General features: G+C 50.3%; 1 protein-coding gene across 6 annotated transcripts in view; it reads right to left on the reverse strand.

The window, feature by feature from the left end:
• The window catches only part of LOC147262574 (filamin-C-like), a 31,078-nt gene that overhangs the window by 1,885 nt on the left and 15,517 nt on the right, over window positions 1-13,676 (reverse strand). For 2 of the 6 annotated variants that reach the window (XM_086201564.1, XM_086201561.1), the window contains 24 exons: window positions 13,131-13,293; window positions 12,867-13,027; window positions 12,607-12,774; window positions 12,010-12,133; window positions 11,783-11,939; window positions 8,436-8,625; window positions 8,326-8,349; window positions 7,844-8,091; window positions 6,861-6,960; window positions 6,532-6,672; window positions 6,310-6,438; window positions 6,055-6,228; window positions 5,502-5,663; window positions 5,221-5,424; window positions 4,980-5,132; window positions 4,725-4,847; window positions 4,364-4,618; window positions 3,917-4,186; window positions 3,542-3,679; window positions 1,548-1,663; window positions 1,264-1,396; window positions 729-905; window positions 435-653; window positions 94-300 (listed from right to left, as the gene is read on the reverse strand). In XM_086201564.1, the coding sequence (XP_086057690.1) occupies window positions 94-300; window positions 435-653; window positions 729-905; window positions 1,264-1,396; window positions 1,548-1,663; window positions 3,542-3,679; window positions 3,917-4,186; window positions 4,364-4,618; window positions 4,725-4,847; window positions 4,980-5,132; window positions 5,221-5,424; window positions 5,502-5,663; window positions 6,055-6,228; window positions 6,310-6,438; window positions 6,532-6,672; window positions 6,861-6,960; window positions 7,844-8,091; window positions 8,326-8,349; window positions 8,436-8,625; window positions 11,783-11,939; window positions 12,010-12,133; window positions 12,607-12,774; window positions 12,867-13,027; window positions 13,131-13,293 (3,936 nt within the window). Of the gene's footprint in view, window positions 1-93; window positions 301-434; window positions 654-728; window positions 906-1,263; window positions 1,397-1,547; window positions 1,664-3,541; window positions 3,680-3,916; window positions 4,187-4,363; window positions 4,619-4,724; window positions 4,848-4,979; window positions 5,133-5,220; window positions 5,425-5,501; window positions 5,664-6,054; window positions 6,229-6,309; window positions 6,439-6,531; window positions 6,673-6,860; window positions 6,961-7,382; window positions 7,464-7,843; window positions 8,092-8,325; window positions 8,350-8,435; window positions 8,626-10,496; window positions 10,614-11,782; window positions 11,940-12,009; window positions 12,134-12,606; window positions 12,775-12,866; window positions 13,028-13,130; window positions 13,294-13,676 lie in introns of all 6 variants that reach the window. The other 4 variants (XM_086201559.1, XM_086201562.1, XM_086201560.1 and 1 more) reach the window with 4 other exon arrangements.

The following is a 13,676-nucleotide window of genomic DNA, read 5'->3' on the forward strand; positions in this document are numbered from 1 at the left end:
AAAACCATGAATTCATGCCATCAAATGTGGAACGGATTCATGGAGCGTTTGATGAACCACAGAATTCCATCATTTCCTGCACACGTCCATTACCTGCTTTGCTGCAGTCAACTGTGAATGAGTTCTTCTGGCCCACAAAGGCTTTTGATAGGCCAGCACCCCTGGAGATGACCTTACTGGCGTCTGAGGAGAACTTGGGCAGGGTGGCAAAGGCCCCACCCATCGCTGACGACTTGGTGACGGTTTCTACGAGAACCGACGAGGTTTCGTGTAGACTGTGTCCTCCAGACAGACGAGGCCCTGCAGACAAGAAGAAAACCTCCGGGTCTTAGTGGACAGGGCCACAGGAAACATTCAATAAGACCACAATATTGGGAAGGGACCCAGATCTTGGTCTCGGAACTCTTTTCCAGGTCCATGGTCCAGTAACCCACCTGAGACTTTGGCTTTGAAGGGGCTGCCTACGATGTGATGTGGGCCTCCATATTTGATGGAGATCAGGTAGCTCCCAGGCGCCATCGGCGTGTAGGAGACCTTGTAACCCTCGGTACACTCCTGGCAGTTCATCTTAACTTTGGATGGCCCGTCGATGGTGGCGGACAGAGCCCCGGATCCGGCGTTACATGTGTTCACAATGAACTCTGATGCCACGCCTACAGGAGAATATCAACCATCAGTAAGACTGTTGATGATTTTAGAAGAAAGGTCAAGGTGAGGAACTTTGTCACCTGTGGTTCCTCCCTCCAGACCAGGTCCGAAGGCAGACACCATTCCTGGATCTCCCACCTGCCCCGGCTCTCCTACTCGGATCTTGAAGGGGCTGCCGGGGATGTGGCTGCCGTTGAAACGAACATCGATCGAATGAACTCCGTTCTCCCTCGGGATGAACCTGATAGCGTGTTGATCTGTAGAGGACAAAGATGACCACTGCAGCTTTCACTGTTTGATTAGTTATGGTGAACCGATGCGGGCAGTTCATGTTCCCGTGCTTCTCTCTTAACTATCGATCACCAACGAATCTATTTGAACTGCAGGTGGCCTGTAGGGGTCAGTGTTTTCCTTCTGTAGTTCTGCAGAGCAGCGCAACTCCTATCATGCTTAAGGATCACATCCTGCAGCTGACACCAGAGTCACGGATCTCATCAAGCTTTCAAGTGAGACACAAAGTATTGGAGGATCCAGGCCAGATCCTTGGAGAACTCCATCTACAGACTAAAATTTAGTCTGTTTACATACAACCCTCCTGCGGGTTCAGGCTCTTACCACTGTCCAACTCGGTGATGAAACATTCCTCGATGGCTCCGGATGGCGTGTGGATCTTGGCATCAATCAGCCCTCGAGCTCCATTCAGTTGAACAGCAAAGGAGGCCTCCTGGCCCACCTTCAGGCCCATCTCCTGAGGAGGATCAGAGGGAACCAGGAGCTGGATTAGCATGATTTCACCACCACGATCTTCCCCATTTCACATACAGAGGTTAAAAAAAACACTAAACATGAAACAGCTGATGAGAGATTTATTGAACTACAGAAGGTGGGGGAGCACTCACCTGCAGGCTGGTGATGGCGAGCCGGCGAGCGTCGTCAGACAGCGTGGCAATGGGGACAATGAAGGGAGAGTCAGGGATGTGCTCATCATTGAATTTAATGGAAACCTCATAATCACCTGGGCAGAAAATAAAAAATAGCTTTTTTAGAAGATGACCGTGAAAAACTCATGCAATTTCGTTCCTACATCAGACCTGGTGAAAACTTCGTTCTTGAATATCTGTGTTGGTGAATTATGACTCTTTTCTTAGTTTTGAACAAACTGAACAACACAAGTTACCCCTCGACCAGGGGTCTGCAACCTTTTTTATCAAAAGAGCCGTTTCACCCCTCTTTTGCCAAAGAAAAACAGCCTGGAGCCGCAAAACACAACACAATTTATAAACTTGTAAAAGTTTAAATATTATTTTAAACTTTCCCTTTAACAAACACTTACACAATGTTACCACCACTGAATAAAACAAACCCAAGTGCAGTGTGCAGGTGTGGGCCTCCTCTGAAATAAATCCAAGTGAACTGTGCAGGCCTCTTTGAGTCCTTCCTGGATTTAGTCTTTGCAGAGGCATTTCTCTCTTTTCTGATCAATTTGCTCTTTGTTCTTGAAGAGGGAGGATAGACACTCTGATATTCAATGAACGTTCTTTGATGGGTTCCCGTCCTTGAACGGCTCACCTCTCTTCACGATCTCCTGAGCTGCCACACAACCAGCAACTGTAGCTGACTGAGGAGAGGCGATCCACTTCTTGAACGTGTGTGCCGTGTTCAGCTCTCCCCTGCAGTCCTGAGGTTGCTCTCCTTCGCTCGGGTATTTTCAGCGAATGCTGAGTGCTTGTTTTGAAAATGTCTTTCAACATTACATTTTTTGTTGTTCGATTTGTTTCCACATATCAAGCACAACGCTAATCCAGCGTCGTTAGCAGCGAAGGCAGATTCATCCATCCACGCAGAGTTAAAGTCTCTTTTTTCGTTTTTTGCTCACGGTTACTGAATGGGTCGCACACTCAAGAAGCTGCCTGCAGGCAAAGGCGAGGGCTGTAGACGTCGATGTGACGCATATTTTAGTTGACAAATTATTTTTTTTTAAGTTTACAAAATTCGATGTTAAAATAGGCTATATAACCGTAGTAGTAGGAAATAAAATGCAAAAATAATAATGTACAAATAAAAATTAAATCAAGAAATAACTGTTATTCATTTTCATCTTAAAAAAAAAATCCTTTTCATGTTTTTTTTTGTCGACGCCAAAGGGAGCCGCAACAAGGAGGCTGAGGAGCCGCAACAAGGAGGCTGAGGAGCCGCAACAAGGAGGCTGAGGAGCCGCAACAAGGAGGCTGAGGAGCCGCAACAAGGAGGCTGAGGAGCCGCAACAAGGAGGCTGAGGAGCCGCAACAAGGAGGCTGAGGAGCCGCATGCAGCTCCGGAGCCGCGGGCTGCCGACCCCTGCCCTAAGGCCTTAAGGGTGCGGGTGGTCAGGTTCTACGGCCTCCACAGACAAACCCAAGCTCAGTCCAGACCGGCTCAGCAACGATTGGGTCTGTCTGCATGATGTGGGACCCGACAAACAGGCAGGAGCTCAGAGAGTTTCCCCGGTGCCTGTGACAATGTTACAAAATTAATGTGAGCAGGCACAGGAAGAGAGTACATTTCTCACCGAGTCTATTTTGAATTCTCTTTGGCCCTAAACAAGATGGGGAGCGACTGCTGATGCTGGTGTGTGGACCCTTCAGCAGGCCGGACTTTTCTTCAGGAACCACTGTAATGTCACCTAACTTAGTAATGGAGGGAGACTGACGCCATGATTGTTTCATGTATTTGTCATGATGATAATGTGGCCGCCGCTGAGCACTTGTGGCCCTAGCAACCACAAACAGTGCTTCCTGTAGTGGACTCAAGTTGAACTTGGTTCTCCATGTGCAATCATTCAGACACTCGGCTAAAATCAACCCTGTTGAAGAAACTCAGGGTTGTAGATTTTCTCCCTCCCCAAGACTCTCACCAGGCTCCTGGACTACGTAGGCAACGCCACAGGATCCGTCCTTCCTGTCCTCAAAGCTGATCTCCGCCTTACTGGGTCCTTCCACAGCGATGGACAAACCTCCAGCTCCGGCCTCTCGGGTCCAGATACTGAACTCAGCTGCAGAACAACAAATACGCACTGATCACATATCAACTGCACTTCCCCGGTAGCCACTAGAGGCAGCCACCAAGCCCTGCCTCTGTCCTGGGTCTACACACGCGTGTCCTCCAAAGACATCATTCATTTAGTTGACACACAGGAACCATGAATGATCAAAGTTAATGATCATCATCAACCTGACAAATCATGGCAGAAGTAAGAAAATGCCAGCAACTGAAAAAGAATCCTGCCCACCAGGGATCCCGGCCACGCCTCGGTCCAGCCCGGTTCCTCCAGCTCGGACTTTGTGGGCCCCTCCCTCTCCCAGAGGCCCCACAGTGAACTGGAAGGGACTCCCGGGGACATGCTGGCCCCGGTATTTCACATTCACCACATGAGGTCCCATCTCCTGAGGAACGAAGCGGACGCTGTAGGTGCTGTCTTCTCCTTTTATGATCTCAGCATCCTCTGATTTCCCACCTGGACTCGTCACCTGAGCTGTCATTTCCTGGTTACCGGCCTCGCCTGGTGGGATGGAGGACAAAAGACAAGAGGGACCTCTGATATGAATTCAACAAGTTGATGATTTTGGAGTACAACACACACGCGCGCGCACACACACACACACACACACACACACACACACACACACACACACACACACACACACACACACACACACACACACACACACACACACACCGTCCTGCAGTGGCGGCCGGCTACCTGCCGGCATCCCACTGAATCCTCCCAGACTCTCTCGTCCCAGGAAGTCTCCAAACACATCTCGAAAGGGGTCTCCGACCTGCGTACTCTCCTCCACCCGCACCTCCCTCTTGGTCTCTCCGGCGCGGGTCTTGCTAATCTCTGTGCGCTCAGTGCGAGTGTAGGTGTGGCTACTGCGCGTGAAAGTGCGAGTAAGACGCTCCTGAGCTGAAACCATCTGGAACCAGTTTCCTGGAGCAAGACACAGAAGAGACCAGGAGGAGGGTTAGCAAGACCAGAGGCCAAGGAGGAGGGGAGGCAGAGAGGACAGACAAGACACCATGATCTCACTGCTCACCAGGTATTTTGAGGTTGAGGTCACAGGTGCTGCCCACAGTAGCGATGGAGGGGGCCTGGCGTTTCCTGGTGATGCTCTCCTTCATTCGGCCCTCCCCAAACACCTTAACGGTGAACGGACTTCCTGTTGGCAGCAGGAGAAGAGATGATTGTTGAGACCAAATGTTGCTGCCATTCATTCATCAGTCGAATGACATCAATCTGACCCACATGACTAAATAATGCACAAACAGGAAGTTGTCAGCTGTGTTTGTACCTGAGACGTGTTGGTCAGCGAATTTGATGTTGATGATGTAATTTCCGGGTTCAGTGGGACAGTAGGTGACCTTACATGTCCCATCCTCCACGTCCTCACAGTTAATGTCAACTTTACTGGGACCCTCGATGGACAGACCCAGACCCCCGTAACCTGGAAGCAGAAACACCAAACGTCCCATGAAGCGTATTTTGGACTTGAGTCAATTACAGCCAACCAGCTGGTGGACATTTGAACGTACCGGCGTTTCTGGTGTCAACGATAAACTCAGCAACCTCGAAGGTGTGCCCCTCCACCAGGCCCTGACCGTGCACCTTCACCTTACTGGCATCTCCGATCTCTGACTGACCAACCATGATCTTAAACGGGCTGTTTGTCACATGTTTGCCGCTCTTCTTCACACTCACCACATGTTCGCCGACTTCTTTTGGTGTGAAGGAAATCCCTGCAACAGGAGAAACACGTCAGAGAACCTTTACTCCGAGCAACGTTCCTCAAACTCAACCGGAGTCAGAAGCGGACCGATGTGTCTGTTGGGCAGACGCTTCAGCAAACATGGCTCCTCAGAACCAGATGGCGCTCTGATCGTCGCAGTCAGGCTGCTCAGGTCCGTCTCCGTGATCTTGAGGGAAACGTCTGTTGCCGTGCCAACATTAAGCTGGGACATCCTCATTGAGTCGTCGCCTGGAAATCAAACAGAACAAAACTCAGTTTGGCACAGAGGCCGTTTACAGAAAATATTGATGACTGCGAACCAGAATCTCACCACCAGCAGATACGAAGCCCAAACCTGGTTTACACCTCAGTTCGGTAAACAACGCCAAGAAAACCAGCTTTTGTAGCAACTGCCTACCAAGTCCACACCGCCAACTGCGTTATTTAGCATCACTGAGCAAAGCGCCATGTTAATGAGGTCACTGTCAACACCTGACATCTGTTTAGACCAAAAACTAAAGGTTACAAAACGCTGCAATGAAAAGGGTTTTTTGAATCAATAGTGAAGGGCAAACTGGCATAATTACCTACAACTTTTGTGTTCACATTCAAGCACAAACAAGTGGGAAAGTCTGCCTACCGGTGATCTTGGCGGTGAAGGGGCTGCCGGGGATGTGCTTATCGTCAAACTTGACAATGATATTGTAGTCTCCAGGTGCGGTGGGCAGGTAGGACACGGTGCAAGTCCCGTCTTTGTTGTCCTTACAGCTGATCTCTGCCTTGGAGGGACCTTCAACAGCCAGAGACAAACCGCCTGCAGAGACAGAGGACGCATCGCCTAAAGACCTTCACGTCCTTGAACAGATGGACGAGGGACAACAGAACATGTTGCTACCTTCTCCAGCATCTTTGGTAACAATAGTGAAGGTAGCTGGTCGGTTGACGGTGCCATGGCTCAGACCAGGTCCGTATGCCGTCACATGACCACTATTGATGGCATCAACATAGAACTGGAGTGGACTTCCTGTCACAGAAGAAACACACAAGGAATGAGACGTAAGCAAGAGTCAGGAAGTACGGTGATGACACTCTCCTCTAAAGGACAAAGACGTTGTACCTGGGATGTGGTTCCCGTCATACTTTATGTCCATCTCGTGCAGACCTCGTTCAGTCGGCGAGTACTTGACAGTGACGGTACCATCCTTATTGTCAGCGATGTGAGGGCAGGCGGTCCGACCAGAGGGCATTCGCACTTCACCTGGAGGACGTAAACATGAGGAGCTTATACATCATGCCGTCAACAGACTTTTAAGAAGACTGGACCAGAACCAGAACTCCTCGTTTGTGATGCAGTGACAGTATTTTGACTGCGTCCCTGACAAGGACAGACTGAGATGGCGGCGCTGCATCTTTTCAGGAATGAAGGTGAACAAGAACGTCTCCCACCTGTGATTTCTCCTTTCTGCACAGTGAAGGGAATGACCAGACTGAAGGGGCGGAGCATGGGCTCCATCCCGTCCATGGGGCTGATGGGATCATCGGTGGCCTAAACCAGAGCGGGAGGGAAGGTGTTAGTGTCCCTCGGAATTCTGGGGGATGAGGAGCAGCGAGAAGGTGGGAGGACTAATCACAGCAGGACGGTGCCGCGGCGACTGATTCACCAACCAACCGGCAGACTCCAGATCCTGGTACCAATCGTCTCTGGGGTCATGAGTGTCCCTGGCTATTAAACAAGTTCATCTGTTGTTTTTTTGCAGGAGAGTAAAGATTTAGATTTGACCCCGAGTAGGAGGAGCCTCCTGTGTGACCTTCCGTCTGACATCAGATGTTAAAAACCTTCGACATCGATCTGAAACCTGTTCGGTTGGCTGATGGATGTCAGTTTAGCCGACAGGATGGCGATGACATGAAACATCAGTCAGATAGTCAGATGAAACATGCTGAGTCAAATGCTGTTGTCATGGATACCCAGTGAGGGGAGCGTCCCACATAAGGAGTATGGGGCTGCTGGTCACGTGGTTCCTCTATTATTGGGGCGGTATCACAGGCCTGAAGGATACACACACACACACACACACACACACACACACACACATGCATACACACATAAACACTCACGCACAAGGACACACACATGCACAAACACATCTCAGATGTCTCGCCATCTCTGGAGCAACACAGTTTGTATCACATTTGTTGTTGTGATCCACTTTTCAACAGCAACACGCAAATTTGTTCCCTAAAAGTAGCATCTTAACGTTAGTTAGTTTATGGTTCTCAGCTCACTCGGCCCGTAATGCCAAAGGAGCCAATCAGCTGAGGGATGGATTTCAAACCGGAGAAAATAAGTCAGTGGTCACATGACTCTTCAGATGCGAGTTAGTGAGAGTCGTCACTGTGCGCCGCGGTGCTGCCAGCAGGTCACTCACCACCACGTGGAAGGGGCTGTCTGGGATGTGCTCGCCTCCGAACCGGATGGTGATGACGTACTTCCCTGGCTCCGGAGCCGTGTAGTAGATATCAAATGTCCCATCGGGGTTCTCCACCACATCCACATCCAGCTCTGCCCCGTCGGGGGTCGACACCTTGCAAGTCACTTTGCCTTTCCCAGCAGCCTTCGCATCGACGGTGATGACCGTCTCCTCTCCGATCTGGATTGTTGGACCAATTCCGGACCCTGCCAAGATGGACAAGTCAAATCAGCTCCCACATGGTTCTGACGATCAATCATGATCACGTGAGTGACATTTGTGTCTGGTGGGAGGGTTTTGGTGCACCAGCTGGTCTAAACTGGCGTTGCTCGCACCAACTTAGTGGTTGTTAAGCCACCACATGCTGGTGGAACAGGAAATTCAGAAACTAAACAGGAAATGGAACCAAGGGACAAACAAAGTCAGAAATAAGAGCTCACCTGGGCCGTGTCCTCCAATTGACACTGTGAGGCAAAAAACATGAATCAGTGATGATGTGACACATTCTGATTGGTGGTCAGAAGAGTGGTGGGCGGGGGCGGGGCCTGACCTGTGACCAGACACTTGCTGGCATCTCCGGTGGGCAGGGCGTGGATACGGTAGGGGGAGTACGGAATCTCGTCCCCTCCATACTTGATGGTGATGGTGTAGCGTCCGGTCATGTCAGGGACGTAAGACACTGTGTACGTCCCGTCGCGGTTGTCCCGAATGTTCGCCTTCTTGGGTTTCCCCTCAGGATCCTGGAGAAGCAGCGGTGCAATGTCAGCACAAAGACAGCAACACAAGATGTGACGTGCTGCCCCCAATGGTCTCTGACCGTCAGCCATCTTTAATAGTCACGTGAATATTTATGGCTTTCAACTAGTCTCTCTCGAACCAGTCCCAGAAGGCCAAAGTCAGGGGTGGGACCTGACTGTACTTCCTCCCAGTATGTTATGTATCCTAGCAACAGTGATTAAAAACTCAGCTGAGATGTTTCCGGTGTTGACCACTAGGTGGCAGAATCTGACTAAAGGACCTGCTGAGCGAGTTGGACAACAGTTGGAGGTTAAGGCTTCGAGACCTTCATTATTTATGCGATTTGTCTTCATTGCCACGGCGATACAGTGAGGCAAGGGTCTGGTTCTGGTCCAAGACAAACACAAACCATGTTTCTGCTGGCCGGGTGATGGCAGCTGTCTGAGACCAGTGATGGCGGCAGAACTCACACGATCTGATGATGTCATGAGTCACACAGGATCTACTGCTAGTCACTGCAGCAAGGACGGAGGGATGGAGGCGGGGTCACCAAGCACCCCAGTTAGCAGAGAACCACATGTGCCTGTTAGCTGATGAACCAAAGTGGGAGGACCCAGCCGGCACCAGACGCCACGCCAACATGAGAAGGATGTTAAACATCATCAGGAGACCTTAACATTTCATGTGTCGACGTTAGCGTCAGAGGTCCTGGCTTTGGTTGCATGACATCAACATCTACACGTCAGCGGTGGCCAGCTGGGTGCTATGGGGGGGCGGGGCAGAGGGGGCGGGGTTGGGATGTTTACAGCTGCTTCTTTCCGCTTCCACCAGGCTGATAAATGTGTGCACTTATTTAATCGTCACTAATAAACTTTTACATGTGACTGTCAACTGCATCCACGCTGGTCCGTCTCTGGTCAGGTGATGGCGAGATGCCAGCTGGCAAAGGGGCCTTCATCTTCTGCTTTAACAAATAACAAGTGGCTGCCATTGTTTGTTACTGATCGTTTTAGGACTGACAAACGAGAGGAGGAAGTGAGTCATGTGGTTAAAGACTCTCCTATAATGGCGTCATAAATCTAACTGGGGGCGGGACTTAGCTGTAACAGCTCCTAATTGGACCAGATGAGAGATTCTGCACACAAATATCACCTGTCCCAAACCTGATATCACAGAGGGGCGGAGCTTCAAAGCAGCATAAATGGGAGTCTGATGATGGCACTGAGAAGCAGCAGGCAGAAAGGAAACATCAGGAAGAGGTCTAGAGGTAGAGAAGAGGAGGAGAGGACAGGAGGAGGCAAAGGAGAGAAGGAAGAGAGGGAGGAGAGGACAGGAGGAGGCAAAGGAGAGAAGGAAGAGAGGGAGGAGAGGAAAGGAGGAGGCAAAGGAGAGAAGGAAGAGAGGGAGGAGAGGACAGGAGGAGGCAAAGGAGAGAAGGAAGAGAGGGAGGAGAGGAAAGGAGGAGGCAAAGGAGAGAAAGAAGAGAGGGAGGAGAGGAAAGGAGGAGGCAAAGGAGAGAAGGAAGAGAGGGAGGAGAGGACAGGAGGAGGCAAAGGAGAGAAAGAAGAGAGGGAGGAGAGGAAAGGAGGAGGCAAAGGAGAGAAGGAAGAGAGGGAGGAGAGGACAGGAGGAGGCAAAGGAGAGAAGGAAGAGAGTGAGGAGAGGACAGGAGGAGGGAAAGGAGAGAAGGAAGAGAGGGAGGAGAGGACAGGAGGAGGCAAAGGAGAGAAGGAAGAGAGGGAGGAGAGGACAGGAGGAGGCAAAGGAGAGAAGGAAGAGAGGGAGGAGAGGACAGGAGGAGGCAAAGGAGAGAAGGAAGAGAGGGGGGAGAGGACAGGAGGAGGCAAAGGAGAGAAGGAGGCGCAGGCCTTACGCAGCCTCTCCTAAGGGTAAGGAAGGGGATGGTCCCCTTCACTATGTGGGACTCCCAAACCCTCCTGCCCCAGTCCTCCACAAACACGGAGGCCTGGCGCCAGCAGCCGTCGGGACCCTGCAGCGACGCACAGGAAGTCACATGACAGCGTCAGCGCTTCAAGGTTCAATAACTGCAAAATAGTTCCAAGCAGAGCCGGGCGAGGGTCACACGACTGGAATCTGATCATTTTCCTCCTGCTTACTTTGTAAAGCGTCACTGAGAATGTTTGAGAGGTTTGTCTGACTGGTTGCCAATCAGTTTGTTTTAAAGAGTCACATGCTTGTTAGCTGTTAGCATCCTAATCTTAACCAAGGTAACTGGTTCGCCTCCAGAGAGCTCGCCACCACAACACTGTCTGGAAGAACTAGGTCCACTTGGCACATGCCGAGTCCAGGAAGGGTCGTGGAATCATGGCGTGTTTGGACCAAACGTGAAACATATTTTTGCCTCAAGTTTAGTGACTCAAGTGACACAAATACAAGTCATCAACGGGTGAACATTGACCCTTCGACACCAGAAAGGACGAGAGGATCCCGCCCACATCCAAGTAAAACCGTGGTGTGTCTTTGCCGTCATCATCACGAAAAATTATCTTCCTGTCTCGTATCCATGAAAGACACCGTTGTGTCTGGGCCATGAGGTCATCACAGACATCATGTCTGAGTCATGACATCATCACAGCATTTCCAGGAACTGCGTCTGGATGACAGCTGCTCCAAACGTAGATGTATCTGATTTATTTGTAAAATTCATGATTTATCAGGTCTGTTGCCGAGACGACAGGCTAACAACATTCAGAAAACAGGTTTTCTGATCTGACTTCTTATCAAATCACTCGCTCTTGTGGCACAGCACCAACAGTTGGTTGGATGTTTGGTTTGAACGCAGCGTTCCAACAGCATTGAGTTAACTGGTCAAACACGAGCAGCACCAGTTAACCGCCTTGGAACCGACCGGTTGTGTGCACCTCTGTAAAATGAGCTCAACTGCTGGGAGCTTGAACTTCAGACGTGTCTGTTAGCGTCAACTTCAGAGCTCCGACCACAGCGTTGAGTGTCTCACAGGAATCAAAGACGTCTCTAAAACTGTCATTTTGTGATGCGAAATGATCAAATTCAGTACAAACAGAGTTTAGGAACCAAAGAGTGGAAACCAACAGCTGCCAGAACCCGAGAGGTAGAACTCAAGTTCAACTCATCATGTGCAACAACATGTGAGCAGGTTCCCTCCCCATGTTGACGCACCAGTATCTGGACAGTGAGCAGTCCCTCGCCAGCGTCTCTGGCATCAATCGTGAACTCCACCGGCAAACTGGCTGGAACCCCGGATGCATTCAGACCGGGACCGCTGGCTCGAACTTTACTGGCATCATGGGCAGGCATTGTCTTGATCTTGAAAGGACTGAGAGGTTTGAGAGGTTAGACCACACCCACTTAGGACATCACAACTGCCATATCTTTCCAGTTCTCACCTGCGAGGGACCTCCTGGTCAGCGTACTTCACACACACTGTGTACGGGCCGTCGTTGGCAGGAGTGTAGTTGACCGTGTGAGTTCCGTCTCCGTTGTCAGTAATGCTGACAGGCTCAGCAACTCCTGAACATCAACCAGCACAGTTTTGAGTTTCAGCGCTGGTTGACTTTAAACAACTTTACTTTCATGCAACATCTCTACAATGTTTGTCATTTGTCACCATGGCAGCAAGTGGAACGGACATGCCTACTAACACAAGCTAAAGTTTAGTTTGGACAACTGGTAACTCAAAGATAAACTGCTAAACATGTTCAGCTGTGACATCGTTGATGGGATCCTTGATGGGTTCACATACGACGTTTAAGAGATCCAATCACATGGATCCACACCATTGCTTGGAGGTGAAAGTAGGCGGAGTCTGAACTACTGAGAGCTCCACGATCACTGGAAGTATCACGGTTTGGACTCGTCAATGACACTGGGACAGAGGCTGTGGTGGAAGTTTCTCCCAACACCTTCGACATCAGGTTGTGACAGTTTATGGCAAAGGACCACCATCAAGATTCAGAAAAGGTGGGTTGCACTCCTGTCTTTACCTGTAGGCCCGTAGACCTGGACCTCCAGCGGTGCCACACCAGCCTTGCTGCTATCAACTGTGAAGGTCTGAGGGACTTGAGCACGGACGCTGCTCCCCAGACCAGGACCTGAACACCTCACCTTACTGGGATCCACCAGCTCTCGTACTGGGACCCGAAATGGGCTTCCTGCAACACACATGAGAAAGAGTGAGAAACAGGAGCCTAACAGGACACGTAGTCTGGACTGGTCCATCAGACTGACGGTTTGGATCTGGTACCTGGGATGGGCAGGCCTCCAAAAGTGATGTTGACATCATACTCGCCAGGTGTAAAGGGGATGTACTCCACACTGCAACTGCCATCTTTGTTGTCTTTACATGACATCTTAGCCTCTGATGGACCCTCGATGGCTAGACCCAGACCCCCGGTGCCAGCCCCCCTGAGGACCAGAATACAATTCAATAAGAATGGAAGGAAAAAAACAGTCCAAAATGGATGTCAAAAACAGATGGTGATTGCTCTCAGGAGCATGATGAGATCACCTGGTCTCAACGGTAAACTGGTTGGGTTTGTTGATCAGTCCCTCCTCGAGACCGGGACCATAGGCCCGCACTCGACTGGGGTCACAGCCCTCCGTCACCGACACCCTGAATGGACTCTTGGGCACTGCCACCTCATCATACAACACTTCTATGAGGTGTAAACCTGCAAGGAGACACGTATTGGAGCCTTGTTTGTCCTCCATAATTAAGCATCATAAAACTGATATTAACTAGGCCCTGTAAGAGCACAGCTAATCATGCTAGCATGCATGCTAAAGTCCCTTCAGGGATTTGAACCTGCACCCTTCCAGCCTGTGAGTGTGTGTTCTTGTGGGACAAAAGATAGAGAATTTACTTTCATTAAAGTACCAGGCCAACAGAGTATTTCTGTCCCACAATTCAGTGGACATGTCACACGTTACTATCAGTGGAAAACCATCTGCTGAGCAGCTAATAATAGCTGCCAACATGCTCGCGCTGCCTCTCTGTTCTCCTGGAGCCATGGAAGGCCACACCTCTTCATGAACTTTATATTTCACCCATAAC

This window comes from Aulostomus chinensis, chromosome 4, assembly GCF_037954235.1.
Source record: "Aulostomus chinensis isolate RoL2024-O1b breed Wild chromosome 4, RoL_Achi_v1.0, whole genome shotgun sequence".
NCBI lineage: Eukaryota > Metazoa > Chordata > Actinopteri > Syngnathiformes > Aulostomidae > Aulostomus > Aulostomus chinensis.